This window comes from Perca flavescens, chromosome 3, assembly GCF_004354835.1.
Source record: "Perca flavescens isolate YP-PL-M2 chromosome 3, PFLA_1.0, whole genome shotgun sequence".
NCBI lineage: Eukaryota > Metazoa > Chordata > Actinopteri > Perciformes > Percidae > Perca > Perca flavescens.
Genome location: NC_041333.1, coordinates 5,564,256 through 5,581,312, shown reverse-complemented (window position 1 = coordinate 5,581,312; position 17,057 = coordinate 5,564,256). Strand labels below are relative to the sequence as shown.

The 17,057-nt window shown below is 38.8% G+C and overlaps 1 protein-coding gene across 2 annotated transcripts in view; it reads left to right on the top strand.

Moving 5' to 3' along the window:
* The window catches only part of cntn5 (contactin 5), a 137,870-nt gene that overhangs the window by 35,538 nt on the left and 85,275 nt on the right, over positions 1-17,057 (top strand). For both annotated transcript variants that reach the window (XM_028574571.1, XM_028574570.1), the window contains exons 4-6: positions 10,291-10,497; positions 16,256-16,379; positions 16,487-16,662. In XM_028574571.1, the coding sequence (XP_028430372.1) occupies positions 10,291-10,497; positions 16,256-16,379; positions 16,487-16,662 (507 nt within the window). The remainder of the gene's footprint in view (positions 1-10,290; positions 10,498-16,255; positions 16,380-16,486; positions 16,663-17,057) is intronic.

Genomic DNA, 17,057 nt, shown 5'->3' with positions numbered 1-17,057 from the left:
TTTCCTACTTAATAATTATTACGAGAAGTATCTTTTGTTAGTGCCTTAGTGGTCCAGTAAGAATCGAAACCTCAGCCTTTCGGGGCTCTGCTCCATTCACCGAGTTTGGGTTTTCTGGTAGAATATCTTTACCGGTGCGATTAGTACTACATGGACAATTTGAATTTCCACATCAAGCAACTCCCTTGGTCAGTCTAGAGCATGTGTTTGCCGGTCTAATGGATTCTGCCCTTTTAATAGTTCTTTCAACCCACCAGAGGAGGGTTCATGCACTCTGTGGCTCACTCCGAGCTTTGTTTCTGGGAGTCAAACACAGCGCTGACCTCACTCGTTAAATGGAAACAACCGTTTCTTAAGTTTTGCGCCTTGTCTCTAGGGACTGTTAGATTCTGAATCAGTTGTGTACTGTTTTTTTTTTAAGATTATTTTTTGGGGGGCTTTTTTCCCTTTATTTCAAAGTGATAGTGGATAGACAGGAAAGGTGGGAGATAGATGGGGGATGACATGCAGCAAAGGGCCACAGGTCGGATTTGAACCTGGGCCTCAGCCTACATGGTTTCTCTTACTGGGTGAGCGAGAGGTTGCCCCAGTTGTGTACATTTTTAGAGGAGAAAGATGTTTTTTATATATATGTTGAGTATGATGCTTTGGTTAAGCTGTCACAATAAGCACTACCAATACTAGGACGGAAACGAGGTCTTCCCTTCGTATAAGTGGAAGGGTTTTGAAAGGTGACATTTTTTATATAGGAGTTTTGTGTTGACGCCTTGACTCCACTATAGCTTGTAAATCTCGCAAAGAGCAAAATCAGTATGAAGATGAACCAAGGTAATTCATTGTAACTTGAGTGCTCTGGAATCACACTACTGCTCTTTCAGTCAGTAACTTGGAGGATGCTGGCCTTGGGTAAGACAACAACTGGTTTTCATAGGACTATTTCTGTAGGCCATATTGTGCATATTGCAATGATTCATTTTCAAGTCTTCTGAATTTCATTGGCATCAGGAATGTTATAATGATTAACTGTTAACCGACAATAAGAATTTTGAACGAATAATACTATCAGTTAAACGGTTAAATAGACAAAAACGCTATACCAGTGGTTCCCAAACTGAGGGGCACGTCCCCTGGCGGGGGCCGGGAGAGACAAATAATGCATGGTTCTGCTGCACTGCTACATAGACAAGTTTGTAAAAGGACTGCGAGGTAAAACGGAAAACAAATGATGAAGCCACACCACACGCCACAACTACCAAAACAAGACAAATGGTGTGACATATGTCATCTAAGGAGCCTGATTCGACTGCCGATTGTCGTCTCATTGACTATCTATTTGCAGGGAAACGCTTAATTGTGGCTCCCCTCTCCCTTTTTAGGAGCCACTGTGCTATACAATCTATTTCTTACCTACTAATTGCATTGTAAGCTCTTCTTTTATCTGCTAACTTCGTGGCTCTCTGCTGGACGGTGCTCACAGCAGAGAGCTACGTGAAACATGCCACTATATCTATGAGCATAGACAGGATAACAATGCACTGTACAAAAAGCAACAAAGCAGTATATATATATCTAGATTTTCTGGAACAAAAAACAATTAAAATATTCCAAGTGTCAGACAAATTTATTACAAGCTCATGTTTTTTTATGTTCATGTTTGTAAACCTACAGTAATTTCCTCTCCATCGAAACCATGAATGTGAATATGGATTTTTGACATTGTGAAGTTGCGTGGGATCATTGGAGTTGTTGCCGATTGAAATGTATCTGTTTAAGGATGAGTTTATCTATTATTATTTTTTACGTTACGCTTATTAACGTTTATTCATGTCATATCATTCTAATGAAATAGCAGCAGTGTTTCCACACATAATACATTTGATTATACTTGTGGTATTAACTAATCGGTTAGCGAGCAAGCATTGTAACATTAGCCAGCAGCTAAAACCACAATATATTTTACATGTCAGTGTCCCCTCTCGGATGTTTTTAGCACCGGTTTGTTGTACACCCCGCCGCTGGGAGACTTACCACCTCCAGTGGGGGTGGGGCTGGGGGTGGTGGCATCTCCGTGGCGGACCAGAGACTAGTGATAGACCGTTTAATCGGTTGGCCGATTGTGGCAACAGCACATGTTGACGGATTTCTCTGGATTGTTTTTTTAGGGAGAGTTGTTCATTTTTTTAAAGATAATTTTTTGGGGGCTTTTCCCTTTATTTTTGAAAGTGGATAGACATAGAAAGGGGGAGAGAGATGGGGGATGACACGCAGCAAAGGGCAGCAGGTCAGATTCGAACCTCGCACCGCTGTAGGACTCAGCCAACACGGGGCGAATGCTCTTACTGGGTGAGCTAGAGGCCGCCCCGAGAGTTGTTCATTTTATCAAACACTTACTTTACAACAATTGCTACTAATGTTGGAGCATAGGTAAAAGTTGAGGTTTTCCAAAAAACGGCGCTTAGAGCCGAGTATGCTTTTAGAGCTCACAACTGTCAGAAATATGTCAAGTTTTAGTAAAAATGTCGCACTTCAAACTAGTTTTCAGTAATATCAGCAACATGAGCCTTGATCAGCCACTCCCAGAGGTGTGAAGCAGTCTTTGTCTATTATGGTACTTTTGACAGGATGGCTTGTGTAATGTATTATTGAGCTACTGTTCTCTCTGATTATTCTGAAAAACGCTCACTTTGAAGACAACTGTTCCCCTGTTCTATTTTATTTTCCTCTGTACCTGTCTCCACTGCCCAGTCCTCATTCATTTCATAGATATTAAAATCATGCAGTAGCAGAGAGGGCAGCACAATTAGATTTCTCTCATGTTTAAAAGTGGGCTGGGCAGGCATGATGTCTGGGGCCATTTCTTCCCCCCCTCACAGTCTGCCTCTGATTGAAATACATTGTTGCTTGGAGTGTTAAGTGTGGAATGGTAATTCAACTGTTCCGCAGCTAACTCTGAGTTATCTCAATATTAAACGTGTGTTGCTGGGAATATATATGTGTAGTGCTGTATAAGTCATGCATGAAGTCATTTTCACCAAGGGCAAAAGAGTCATGCACCAGAAATATGGTTGCGTACGGGGAAATGGATGAGTATCTGCATGCACTATACACTACACAGCTTGACCATGCAATGAATATATTGCTGCCAATGTATAGGCTACCTTTAAACATTAAAATACAGAGCTTTGTTAAAAGTCACTCCCAAGCAAGAGAGGTTAATGCCCCAGCATCCCAGTACCCAAAATAACATAGTGAATACCTAAAACAACAATGCGTAGCTGCAGGTTTGTGTGTACAAATAGACACACTTTGGGATTTATATTTGGGTCCCACCATCAGGGACTAATGCACATTGTTCCAACTGGCAGGAAAACCTGAGCTGTGACAGCCTCTCTTACACTCACAACTTGAGACAAGGAAATGAAAAAAGGAAAGGAAAAAAAGTAATAGTTGATTTCTGTAAGCATGAGAAGTTGGGGTCAACATTCAACTCTTCAATTATATTTGTTGTGTACAGTGAACAAAACTACAATCAGTACCCGGGGATTTAGAATTTGGCATTTCAGAGTACACCGATCGACATTGAGCCCACGTGCTGACGGCAAAGCTTGTTAAAATATAGTCTTGCTTAGGGCTGCAACTAACGATTATTTTCATGTCCGATTATTTTCTCGATTAATCAATTAGTTGCTTGTTATAAAATGTCAGAAAATGGTGGAAAATGTGGATCAGTGTTTCCCAAAACCCAAGATGACGTCTTCAAATGTCTTGTTTTGTCCACAACTCAAAGATATTCAGTTTACTGTCACAGAGGAGAGAAGAAACTAGAACATATTCACAATTGACAAACACATTGACATTGAAACATGACTCAGTCAGATTCATCAATTATCAAAATAGTTGGCGATTAATTTAATAGTTGACAACCAATCAATGAATCGATTAATCTTTGCAGCTCTAGTCTCACTATCATGTGCCACATAGCCTTAAGTCAATTACAAAAGGTTGTTGTGGTTTGCTTAAAGTGCTCATATTATGCTTTTTGGCTTTTTCCCTTTCCTTCATTGTGTTATATATCTTTTTTGTGCACGTTATATGTTTACAAAGTGAAAAAGCCCAAAGTCCTCCCCAAAGGGACTTACCATCTCCAACAGAAAACACTGTTCACAAACTGCTCCAAACAGCTCTATTGTAGTCCAGCCTTTACTTCAGAGACAAACGTGCATCACTTTGTAACACACGTTATAATCCTCGCCTAGCTGCTAGCATGGCATGCCCTCAAACTGTGCTTCTGACTGGCTTGTAGTGCTTACCTAGGTACTGTGCATGTGTGACTCCCAACGAAGATGGAACAGAAGTGTGATGCCTCACTCGGTAGCTAAAACAGAGAGCTCAACACACAGGGTAAAAGGAGCGGAAAGAGGGGCTGCAGCAATGTGCAGTACAACAAAAATATGGTGTTTTTTTTTAAATAAAACCATGTAAACCTATTTTGATATAACCTCTAAATACAAGTATGAACCTGAAAATGAGCGTAATATGAGCACTTTAATATTTTAGATACAGAAAAACGTGTGACATCCAATTTTGCGTCATGTCACTGTCGAATTATGTCGCACGTCCAATATGGGCGTTGCATTTAAAGAATGAATATCGGTAACAGAGCATGCTGGATAGAGACTCCCAGTCTTCCCATCAAGAGGCATGACAACCTAATACCATACATCATACTGTGGTTTCATCGTTAATCTGGCAAGGTTGAAGCAACTCATGAAATTTCCATAGTACACCAGGCATCAGGAAAAAAGACGGGCTTTTAGTAAGTAGTCTGCCGGGATAGGAGTTGAGGTGAGGTTGCATATGATGTATGGATTGTTCAATCTGTAATGATATTCCGTTGAATAAATGGTCTCAAGCATAATCAGCTTCAGTCAATATAATCTCCCTGTGAAGGTCTTCATTAATCTTACAGGCTATGGCTAATCATGTCTATCTACTTGAGTCCCCATGAGCGTCTCACCTACTTACATTATGTTATTCTAATTAATTTTTAGCACCACGTCTGTCCAGGCGCTGCAGACAAGCCCAAGACTCGCACGTTGTCTCCTGTGCTGTGCCAACCCAGGTCATTGGGTTATACAAGTAGATCTAATCCAAGAAGATGAGTTCCTCACTGTTTCCCCAGGTCTGCCCTCTGTTCACTTAAAACATGTCATCTTCCCTTAGCCTCACCTTGTTTCAAAGACAAAGTCTCCTCAGTTGGTCAAACTTCATGAAAACCTGGACTTTATTTAAATGCTGAATTTCTATAGTATACCAAAAATGTCATGTCCATTGAAGTCAACATACAGTCTAACATACGTATGATAATAAGGACAAGGTACAACAGGAATGTTTGGCTTTTTGTTCTTTGTTCAAGTATAAAATGGCCTTGTCTTCTTTGGTGATGTTATCGTGAAAGGTGGTGTTGAGACCTGAAACGATCACCGATGGCATTGCTCTAGAGTTCCCTAAATGCAGCAGGTGCAGCCCTTTCTACAACAATGAGTGTGTCTGATTTTGCACCCTTTGAAAGATAGGGATCAGTAAGGTCTGCAAGGGTCATTGCTTTTATCAGATGAAGGTGACAGCTGACAAGAGCAAGTGCCTGTCGGCTTCAGGAGTCAAACAAACAAAAGAGACTATTTTTTAGTATGCTGTATTTGTCAGGGTTTAGCCCCAGTCTGGAATGTTATTTTCCAGGGAAAAGGAAATTTACCTTTATAACTTGCAGTTTGACAGAACAATGTGCAAAATGTACAGGCTCTTATTGACAGAATATCCCTGTACAATGTGTAAGCTAACACGTACAGTATAAAAGAATTGACTTATCATTGTATTTGTTATTTATCCACAAATGGGAATAAAAGTCCGTTACCACTTAAAATTCTATATTTTTCTTCAATATTCCCTCATGGATTACATTTACATATGTTGGGTGCACACTAAAATGCTTTTACTTTTGAGTATTCTCATTGACGAAACCATACCCAACCAAAAATATATTCATATTTATTCACAATTTGATGTTATGTCACAAAAATCCATCAATCCATGTAGTCAAGATTTGTTATTGGCTTATTACTGTAGGGACCCCCATCAAGTATAAAGCTACATCAAGTATAATCCAATAAAACACCTTTCACCTCCACTGACTCCACTATTAAGACACATTAAGATAAGCCTTTATTGATTCCCAGAGGGGGTATTCTGTATTAATATTAAGTAATAGGGGATGGAAAGATTAGAATATTAGAAATTCCTTTTTTTATATTATATGCACACACATACAATTAAGCAGCACATCAAAAATACATATTTGAAAACTATCACTGAGTCAAATAAACTCCTATCTGATACTATGCAAACATACAGTCATTGAATATATCAGAATTGTGACAACCTAACCACATAGCCATAATCATATTACAGAACATTAAAGCTTGGATCAATTGCTTAGATTATGTCACATATGCACAATGATACACTAAACACTCCTGTAGCTTCTTTATGGTTTTGGCCCGGTCTAAATCTGCAACAAGAGATTGCTTTAATGCTGCATCCCAGTGTGTTTTTGCTACGTTTGTTTTGTGAGATCCTCTACTATTTTATCCAATTTACTTCTCCATGTCCAGTATTGCTTTGAGCTGGGCATCAAGTATCAATTTGAGTTTGATTCAGGCTGCAATAATTTAATTAGAAAACAATTTATTTGTATTGATACAGGTCAGTCTTTGATTTCCATTTGTTACTGTACAGTTTGACCACATTCACAATAGCATAATCATTATTATCAATCAAAAATGTAATCTAATAAATGTACTTACAGTATATTATAATTTATTTCCACGACTAGCATTGAGATTATGTGGCATGTTTGTGGCATCTCCCATTTAGTACTGTAAGAGAAATTATCCTTTTGTCCTGAAATGGTATTTTAAACCTTGACTAAATGCAGTCAGTGCAGCTGTCATCTTTGAAAAGGATCTACTTATGTTATGACAAGCTGTTTTCTTGTCATCTCTCGCTGCTTTTCTCAACCACACCGGAGAGAGATGCTGGGTTGTGCTGTCACATATTCACAGCGCCTGAAATGGGCCGGTACTCACCAGTACTCACCAGTACTGCCGGCACTTCTGATTTGTGTCCACATTAGTACCCTTACTTCTAATTTTTATTACCAGTATTATCAATAGGCTGATGTCGTAGACTGTATGTACAGTCTGATATTTATACCAAAATAGTATATATTTCATGATGTATTGGGAAAAAACAAGCAGTTCTTTGTAACATGAAACATTTAGCACCCCTATATGGGCTGATGGAATGATCCTTTGTTTCATAAGTCACATTTTCAGACACTGTGACAATTCGACCGTGAGATTGGCAGTCAAATCAGGCTCCTTAGAGCGAATACTCAACTATTCAGGGTCAAACCTACAAGATATACGTATAAATATAAATATATCAAAGACTGGATTGTGATGCAATGATGATGTTATGCAATTTGAACTTTTTTGGTTCAATTCAGGCATTGTATATGGGTGCAGTAAACTGACTAAAGTCCAGTGGACAGCTGCTGTGAGAGAAACAGGATGATTAGTGGGACTGGTGTAAGCCCCCAAATAATTTTTTTACCCTTGTTTTGCTGCTGTAATTTACTGTACATTTTCAACAACAAATGGACCTAAATGAGGGACAAAACTGGCTAAACAGAATTGCCTTAGAGGCTTATAATGCTCAGGAAGTCTACATTGCCAAAACATAAATAAAAATTGTGACAACAAAAAAAGTATTAGTACTAACCTTAACCTATCCAAAAGGAGAACACAATAAATAGGCATTAAACCAAGTTATTTTTTAAAACATGGCTTTTGAGAAATGTTGTAAATCACTGAATACACAGACTAATTAGATATAAATAAACCAAACATTCTGCAAAACCTTTGTTCAGCATCTTCAAATTTGAGATAAATGAACGTTGGACATCACAAAATCTGCTAATATAGCTACTCATACGTCTACATGTTATGATTAAGGTGGCATTCAGCTATGCATCCAGCTGTCAAAGGAAATAGTGGATTGCTCTGCATTGTTTAGCCAACCGTGGGCATCAGCAGTGGTAATGTGGTTTACACTCAATTGAGCTGATTCTCATCCAGATACTTATTTAACTTACTACCAACCAACTACTAATTGCTTTGCTTATCAACTTTCAAACTCACAATACCTTTCATTTCAAATGGAGTATATTCTGCTTCTCCCCACAATATGTAATACAGTAATTGCCCGCGCTCCATTTGTAGATAGGAGTATTTCTGCAGCTGACAAGTCCCCAGGGGCACGTAATTATTTTTCAGTTTTGTTCAGTTCTTTTATAGCACTTTATCATGTAGTGCAAAACACTCCCGCCCCCCTTTGCAGAACTCTGATTAGACTCTTGCTGAGTTTAAAGCTTCTAATCCTTAGCATTTTTCTTTAAGCATTATATCAGAACAGAAATGGTTCCATATCATCAGTAATTTCAGCTTTTTTTTTGCTGTATTGTACAGTTGCTTTATAAAATATGTATTGATTGTGTGTGAAATATCGACTTGTTACATTTATAGTACCAAAAAAGACAACACATTGGCACATTACCCTACATAAAGTGGATTGAATTCCTCAAAAGAAAGTCATAGGAGAATACAGTGACAGCAATGACTAGTGACAGCCTCAAGTGTAGTTTACATTTCAGAGAGGATATTATTCTGAAGCCCCATGGACTCTTTTACTCCAAACGAAGCTGTTTCTCTCCTGTTCTGTTTCACTTCCAACATTCAATTTGAGACTTTGATGAGTGTGATTTTCAGAATAATGCAGAGTATGTGTTGTAGCTTGTAAGAAGTGCATTTTTTCACCTAAGGCGTCGTAAGCGCCTTTACACAGTACCTTTAATGGTGACTACTTTATCTGCTAGATGCTCCAGAAAAAGACTGATTGGAAGCCAAAGGGGAAAGACTCCTAACATCGAATTAGGAATAGAGAATAAAGAGGTTTTCACATAAGAAGTTAGGGTATTTCTTGGTAATTTCACTTCTTGGGGGATGATTTGAAAACAGATTTTTTTCGTAGATATTAGGCATAAAGAATTGATGCCTGGTTGTGGATTTTTCTTCAGATATCTAGTACATCAGGAAAGGAAATGCATTCTAGGTTTTTCGAGCTATTCTGCTCAGAGCTGTCTCTGAATGGTGACACCTCCTTATTCTGCTGTCTCTACTCTTTGTTTCTGTTCAGCAAGATTCCTGTCTTGTAGAACACTAGTTTGTTGAAAATTATTCCTCATACAGTAGCATGGGAAACTGATGCATGCTCATCCGTTTTATAGAGGAGGATAACACAGAATAGTACTATAGATTACAGACATATTTGTATTCTTTCTCTCTTTGATTTGACTGGAATAATTGAAGATACTTTTCCAAATATTTATCCAAGACATTGTTTTTCAGTCCAAATTGTTGTCACTTTTGAGTAGCAGATACAGCAGGTCACTCAGTTATGACTATAGTCAAGTCAAGTTTATTTATACAGCCCAATATCATAAATCATAAATTTGCCTCAAGTGGCTTTACAATCTGTACAACATACGACACCTCGTACGTGTCCACAGCTAATTTCCAAGCTCCTCATGTTGATGTAAGAAGTCGGGCAATGCATTCTGGTAGCGCCGTGGCGACTTTCGAGTGACGGGGCGTCGAGTTGCCCACTCCTCATGTGCAAATAGGTGACGTCCAGGCTCCTTTGTGCAAAACTCACAAAAATATTTGAATAGCTCTGAAGTTGTAGATCTGAAAATAAAGACCGATTCAGCGACTGCACATGTTATTTCTCGCAAGAAAAAATTTCAGAAACAAATGTGAACTATTTTCGTAAACTCAGCGAAAATAGCCAAATGAGCCACCATATTGATCTGTTTTAAAATCCACAAGCAGACAGACCCACGAGTGACGCGTTTGTCCAATCAGGTGCAGCCGTCGCAGTTGTCTGAGGGTGCAGCCTGTTGCCTTTGCTTGTCAGTGGCACCGTGCCACTGGACACACACCGTAGACCCTCGCTTCGCTAAAGAAAATGGAAGAAACCTCAGGAAGGGCAGCAGAGGAGGGATCCCTCTCCCAGGACGAACAGACATGCGCTAGATGTGTGTACGTACATAATAAAGTTACAGTTTTTATGATGTATCTCCTCACTGTGTTTCACCTTTTTTTTCCCCAGACTTTGCAAGAGCTGTTGCAGCACGGCCTATATCATATGCAGCCGTGTTACGAATGAAAGCAGACAGCTCGTCAGTGCTCCACTCGCGCAGCAGACCTCGACAACACCACAGTGGTGGGCTGGTGACTACTGACTGGCCCGCTTTCTCCGGTCATCCCCTGTCAGCCCTGAGTCTGCTCAGCTCTCAGGAGGATTACAGGAGTGAAGGTAAACCTAATGGTGTGCTCCATCCCCACACTTTGTTTGCTCTTGTCTGAAACAAAAAAAAGTTTTGCTTCTTGGTTTGTTAAAGTTCATTCACACTTACAAACACATTATGCATAAATGTAAAGCAACCTCACAAATAGCTCACTAATAGTACAATTTAGGAACTTCCTGTCTTCCTGCATATATTTCATTTGCAGATTTAGCAAAGGATAGTGAACACTTGAGTACACATTGGCATAATTTGCCCACTGTTTATTTAAGAAAACGGGAAGAGGAAGCTGAATGTGATTCTCTGTAAAGAGTGGTTTGCCTTCCGTTTATTTTGTGACAAATTATTGTTGTTATTGTTTGCTATCAAATGTCAGCATCTGCCTCCTTCTGCATATTTGTTGAAAATTATTGTTCCGTTAAATGGATATTAGGCTTTAAGAGGAATTGATACACTGTGTTGCCTGGTTGTGGATTCTTCTTCAGATATCTAGTACATCACAAATACTATGCCCATGTTTTTTCAACAGTACATGTATTTTCTGCAGACTTTAGGAAATGCATTCTAGGTTTGTCCTGCTACTCTGCTCAGCATCTGTCTCCTTCTGCCAAGAGAGCGTTTTTGTGTAATGTCCCTGTTATTAGTCCTGGATTACATTATCAGTTCTGACGGACTGCCTTGATACAGGACTTTGACCTGATTTCTTTCAGGTAGTCTTAGTGTGAGTTTCACTTGAGTTCAGATGACATTGCTCCTACTTGCCAAAAATGAACGAAAATAAAAGAGTGGGCACCCCAGTGTTGAAAAAGAAAAAAAAAACACTCCAAACTTGATTGGTGTGAATGCACTCTGCTATCTGTGCTCTGTGCCAACAGTCTGCCATCTCTGGTCTCACTTTATGTGTGCAGGCCTTCTGCCTGTTTAGATTGGGTCTGGAAATGAATCTCACCTATCCATCATCACTGTGCACGGTCTGCAGTGACCAGGGTCATGCCCTTTGTGAAATTGAAGTGGGATCATGGCAATATCCAGCTCTCTCTGTGTTCCTGTCAGTATAGAAACTATAGATATGATGGATATCTTTGTCAAAAGGGAAGATTTAATATCCCCAACACAGCATGGAAACACACTGTCATAAATCTACATGGGTCACTTGCTTACATCCTGACTTACAGTATGAGTGATTCTAGATGATATAATGACACATTGATGCTTGGATATATGATTAGTCACATCATGCTTATTGCATCTGGAGTGCTTAATTATCGTAATGGAAATCTGAAATAGCTGCTGAATTGGCAGAAAGGATCTTTGGGAGTAATGAGTTAGTCACATTTAAAACAGGCAGAAAAAAAAATTGCCTATTTCTTTCTTTGTGCCTCTGTGTCAGTCTTTTTTACTTTCTGACAGCATTATCACTATGTAGCCATAAAATGACTTACATATCTATTGCCAAGGTGAGAGTAATGTCTCTCCGTTGTCAGTAGTGACAACAACATTATACCATTGCGCTGGATTGATGTTCAGTGGATGAAATAGATGCCAAAAAGTAATACACCTTTGGTGGCTTAAAGGGAATATTGCTTTTTTTTTGGATCTGTGACTGACAGATGGCCATGGCACTTGAAGTTGAGTGATTTATACAACTTCTATGCTTGAGTACATGTGTGTATTTCATACACACAGAAACACAGAACATATGTCCTTGAGCACTGAAGTCAGTTTTTTCTTCATCCAACTCTTTTTTTAAATAATCACAAAATATATTGGACACAAACAGGTGGACACAGCTCCAGTAATTAAGCAACAAGGTGTCCTATAAAAAAACAGAAATTTACAATTAACTTTGTCAATGTTTATTTACTCTACATGTTGGGACACCTCTGTGCTTATACCACAGTGACTATCCCTAAATAAGATGTCTGTGCTTCAATTGTCCATTTATTAACTATTTTGATGTCAATCTAACAATTAGCTTCATCTGTCATCTGAAGCAGAAAGCTGAGTGTTTTCCTATGGCTCTCAGCAGTATACTGTAAGTTATTACTGATTTAGATCAGGTACAACTGCAAAACGGAAGATTCAAGATTTGTTGCTTGGGAATGCTTCAGTGTGCTCAAGACAGGACATCAACAAAGACACAACAAAAGCCATTGAACATATATATACACATACGGCATCCCACACGGGATCACACTTGACACAGGCAGATAAAAAAGGTGTCCGGTTAAAGTGACGTGGTGCATAGGGATGCAGAGCGCAAATCCACAAACTTTACAATAAATAGATAAAATAAAGCTAGTATGGGAAGTACAGTGCAGTCAGGAGAGATTGGCTTTGTGCTCCAGTACACTGGATTTAAAATTAAACAATAAACTTTCAGCTTTATTTTGAGGGTGTTTACAGTCACATCAGATGAACATTAGGGGAATTGTTGCCCTTTTTTTACGCTTCATCCCCCGATTTTAGGGTAAATTAATTAATTGGAAAATGTAACGTAAAGCGGAACTAGACGGCATCATATTCAATGACATATAGTTGTTAGCAGACATTTGGTATCTTCTCTGGTGATGCTCTGCTGGGCCTTGGTAGTACCTGAACTCATTGCTCATTTCAACTGAAAACTTATTGTTTCCTTGGAATAGAGATTATTTCATCATATGTCATGGCCCACTCCACATAGCGGCAGATGGAGCATACTGGTATTGTGTTATTTATGAACTGTATATGCATGGAGAGACAGAGAGCTGTATAGAGAAATGTAGAAATCCAGTGCTATTTGTTAGCGCTAGAAAAAGCACTGAATTGCTTTGCCTCATATGCACAGCAAGGTTTGCAACTTAATATCGGCTCATTTTCCTCCACTGATTAGGGTGTTATTTCAAAAGCTTTTTATTTCCCTATAGAGCAGTAAATTGCTGACAAAGGGTTAGTGAGATTATACATACCCTGAGAAAAAAAAGCCATGATTCTTTGTTTGTCATCAGATCATCATCAGCATCTAAATAGTGAGAAGCAGTCAAGACTGGTGACTTGCAGTGTTGTATTATTTATGCACCAGATCAAATATAATGTCAACCAAACCTAAATGCTTGATATAATGACGTCTCCTTAAACAACCAACATGAATATCTACATACTGTCAGACATTCAGCTGCTGTATGGCGCCGTGACAAACACAGCACATCATTAACTATCTGTTTACTGTGCTTATATTCTTCATAAATCCTTTATCTCACAGAGAAACAGTTCTTCTGACGAGCACAGGAGTCTTCTGTAGGGTCTGTGATCCTGAGACAATATACTTCAGAAACCTTCTACAATAAGTGCATCACTTCTGTGTTAACAGAAGGCTAGATCAAAGAGTAGAGCACTCTGAAGGAACAAAAGAGAATTTTAACAGGGACTGTCAGGCAGAAAATACTCGTCCAGCAGGCATAACGATATGTGGGCGTGTTTGTGTCGAGGAGAGTTCAAGTCTTACATGTGAACGATTTTAAATCACCAACAAGAGCAGTTTAGATCAAGAAACAGCATGGCTAAGTCATAGTCATACTTGTACTGTATGTATTAAATAGCATTTCACAAATTCTACATTATATTGGCAAACTTACTGCAAAAAAACATAAATATCCCAATATTCCCAATCCTCACTTTTTACAGTATTTTCAAGTGCAACATGCTGTAACACATCCTCTGGCTGCACGCCATTAGCGACTTTAACTAGTTTGTTGATAGGCAGTGAGGAAATGTCATTATTTTCATTTTTAAATCATTTTCTCATTTAAAGTTATTTTTGGGGATATTTAATCATGCCTTGGACCTACTTGCTTGTCTAATCTTAACTGTGGTACTCTCTACAGTAGTGCTATTTATTCTGTCCTAATGATATTGTAGCACATCTTTCAATTATATGTCCGTGATTTATGTAGATCTCTCCGTTTATCTGGGTATTTGTATTAATAATCTTTGTCAATACACTGCCATTAAAGCCTCTTCACTTGTAATGGTTATTGCCAATTCCCTATTCCCATCTGTGGCCCAAGGGCAGCGCACCCTTCCAGCCACAAAAACAACAAAAGTGTGGCAGCACTCATTTTGCAGTTAATGGCAACCTGTGGCTTAAATTTCAGATCATCAGTGCTCCAAATGTCAAATTTCAAATAATTTCGGATACATGGACTATGCTATTGTTACGGCCTCTCTAAACAAACAAAAACACTCTAAAATTACTTCTTAAATAATCAAAAGAAAAAAGGGGTCGGAGATCCCAGCCAATAAGAACAAAATATGGGGAAGTCACTGAGCCAACCCCTCATACTGTAGACGCTATGAGTAATATTAATGCCCAAAGATAAGAGCAGTTAGATGCCCAGAATTGACCAATGTCTGAGTCCCAGATGGGGGAATTTTACCACAGGCTTATTTCATTTCATGTAATTGTGCTTGTTGAGTTTGTAATAAAAAATAAAATGGAGGCCTGCCATGCACTATTAGGAGGATCGTAAACAACGTTGGATGACTGACAAAAAAAAGGAAAGATTGTGTTCTTATAACATTCTCTCCCTAACCAATAAAGATTTGTCAAGTTTCAGTGGTAGGATGGTCCAATTATTCTGTAAAAGGATGGAATTAGACAATTGAGAAGCGGTAGTTGTTTACCACTGGAAAGCATTGTTTGAACATATTTGCTTTAATGTCAAATGTGAATTTGGGTTCTAGTGGGAAACAAGCCACAGAGAGAGCAGATGTGTTCCCTCCCAAACCAGGCCAAGAAATATTACTGCAAAGCTAGGACCCAATGTGTTAACATTCATGTTAACAGCATTGTTCGCTCATCACTTGGCCCTCAAGGCAAACAGCAGTGAGCCCAAAAGATGAAAAAGTAATTAGATGATAGCTTCAAGGTTGAGTTTAAAGGTGTGACATTTCTAAACGTGAATCATGTCCAACCAGGTTAACTGTATCCTCACATAGGATCATATCTAACGTAAGAAGGTGTTATTTCTCATTTATAAAGCACTGACTGGTCATGGACCAAAATACATGCTAGAGTCATTGGTTTCCTGTGAAGCATCCAGACCCCTCAGATCGTCTGGGTCAGGTCGGTTGTGTGTTTCCAGAACTAGGACCAAACAATGTAAAGCAGCATTCAGTTATTACGCTCCTAACCTGTGGAACAAAGTCCCTGAAAACCTGAGGTCTGCTCAAACGGTTAGCTCATTTAAATCCGGGCTAAAAACATTATTGTTCACTGCATCTTTCTCATAAATCCGATACATTATATATTTTTTTTAATTCATTCTTGTCCTTAAATGTAGTGGTTGATTTAATTATTTTAATGTGTATTGTATTATTGATTTTAATCTATTTTATTGTAATGTTTCCAAATTTTAACTATTCTTCTCCAAGCTTTGTCAGGCTTTGAGGATTACCAGAATGGTTTCTTAATGTTGAACAACCAGATCAGTATTACAGTGTATCACAATAGTGTCATCACCTGTTGAAACAAACTGTTGTCTGCTGCAGAATGTCCTGCTAGCTATGGTTGCATTCTATTTTGTTGTTTATAATGCCATGACAATATGGAGCTGTGCATCTTCCTTTTCTCTTGTTTCCTATATCAGAGATTGGTAGGAAATATGCATTTGCTCTAACCAAGCTGGGGAATAATAGAAAAAGTAATTGGATGTTAAAACGGAGTGGCTCTCATGTTGTGATAATGTAATTGCAGTCTTCCTTGTCTTTATTTCCTTTTTTTTCTCATAGAAAGTGAAGAGTTTGGCCCTGTTTTCATCCATGAGCCTGACGATGTTATTTCTCCTTTGGATTCTGATGAAAAGAAAGTGGTGATGCACTGTGAAGCACGTGGGAATCCACCACCCACATACAGGTGTGACATACATTTGTCTGTCTCCTAATTGCAGTTCTATTTTCACAGCTCATTAGCGTGCCATTCATCACAAATATATTACAATCTCCTATTCTTATGTCTTTCAGTTGGTACATCAATGGGACAGAAGTGGATGCAGAGGCAGACTATCGCTACAGCTTCATTGATGGAAACTTAATTATTAACAATGCAAGTGAGATCACTGACTATGGGAAGTACCAGTGTAAAGCAGAGAACAGCTTTGGGACCGTCCTAGGTCGAGAAGCTCTTTTGCAGTTTGCATGTGAGTAGACCTTTTATTTATTTATTCAAACGTGTACAATTCTACATACACAAGGTCTAATAATATATTTTATATACTCTATAAAGTAGCATGTAGTTCTGTTTGTATGTGTTGGCAAATGTACATTTTAGTCTGTTAGACTTAGGGGGGTTAAGAACATGGCTCTCATACGAAGCAAATAATTAGCTGCAAGCTCTTTGTCTCTCTGAGTTAAAATAAACCTGTTTGGTTGCAGGGGTAAATAAACACTACGCTGTTTACAGTAAGGTTTTGTTGCTGAGTTTAGTTCCCACCAGCTCCATCTGATACTGTTCAGTTGCATTGCTAACAGGGTATGTGTCCTTAAATGCCATGTCTCAATGGTAAATGAGAGCAAAAAGCGCATTTCTTCCCCC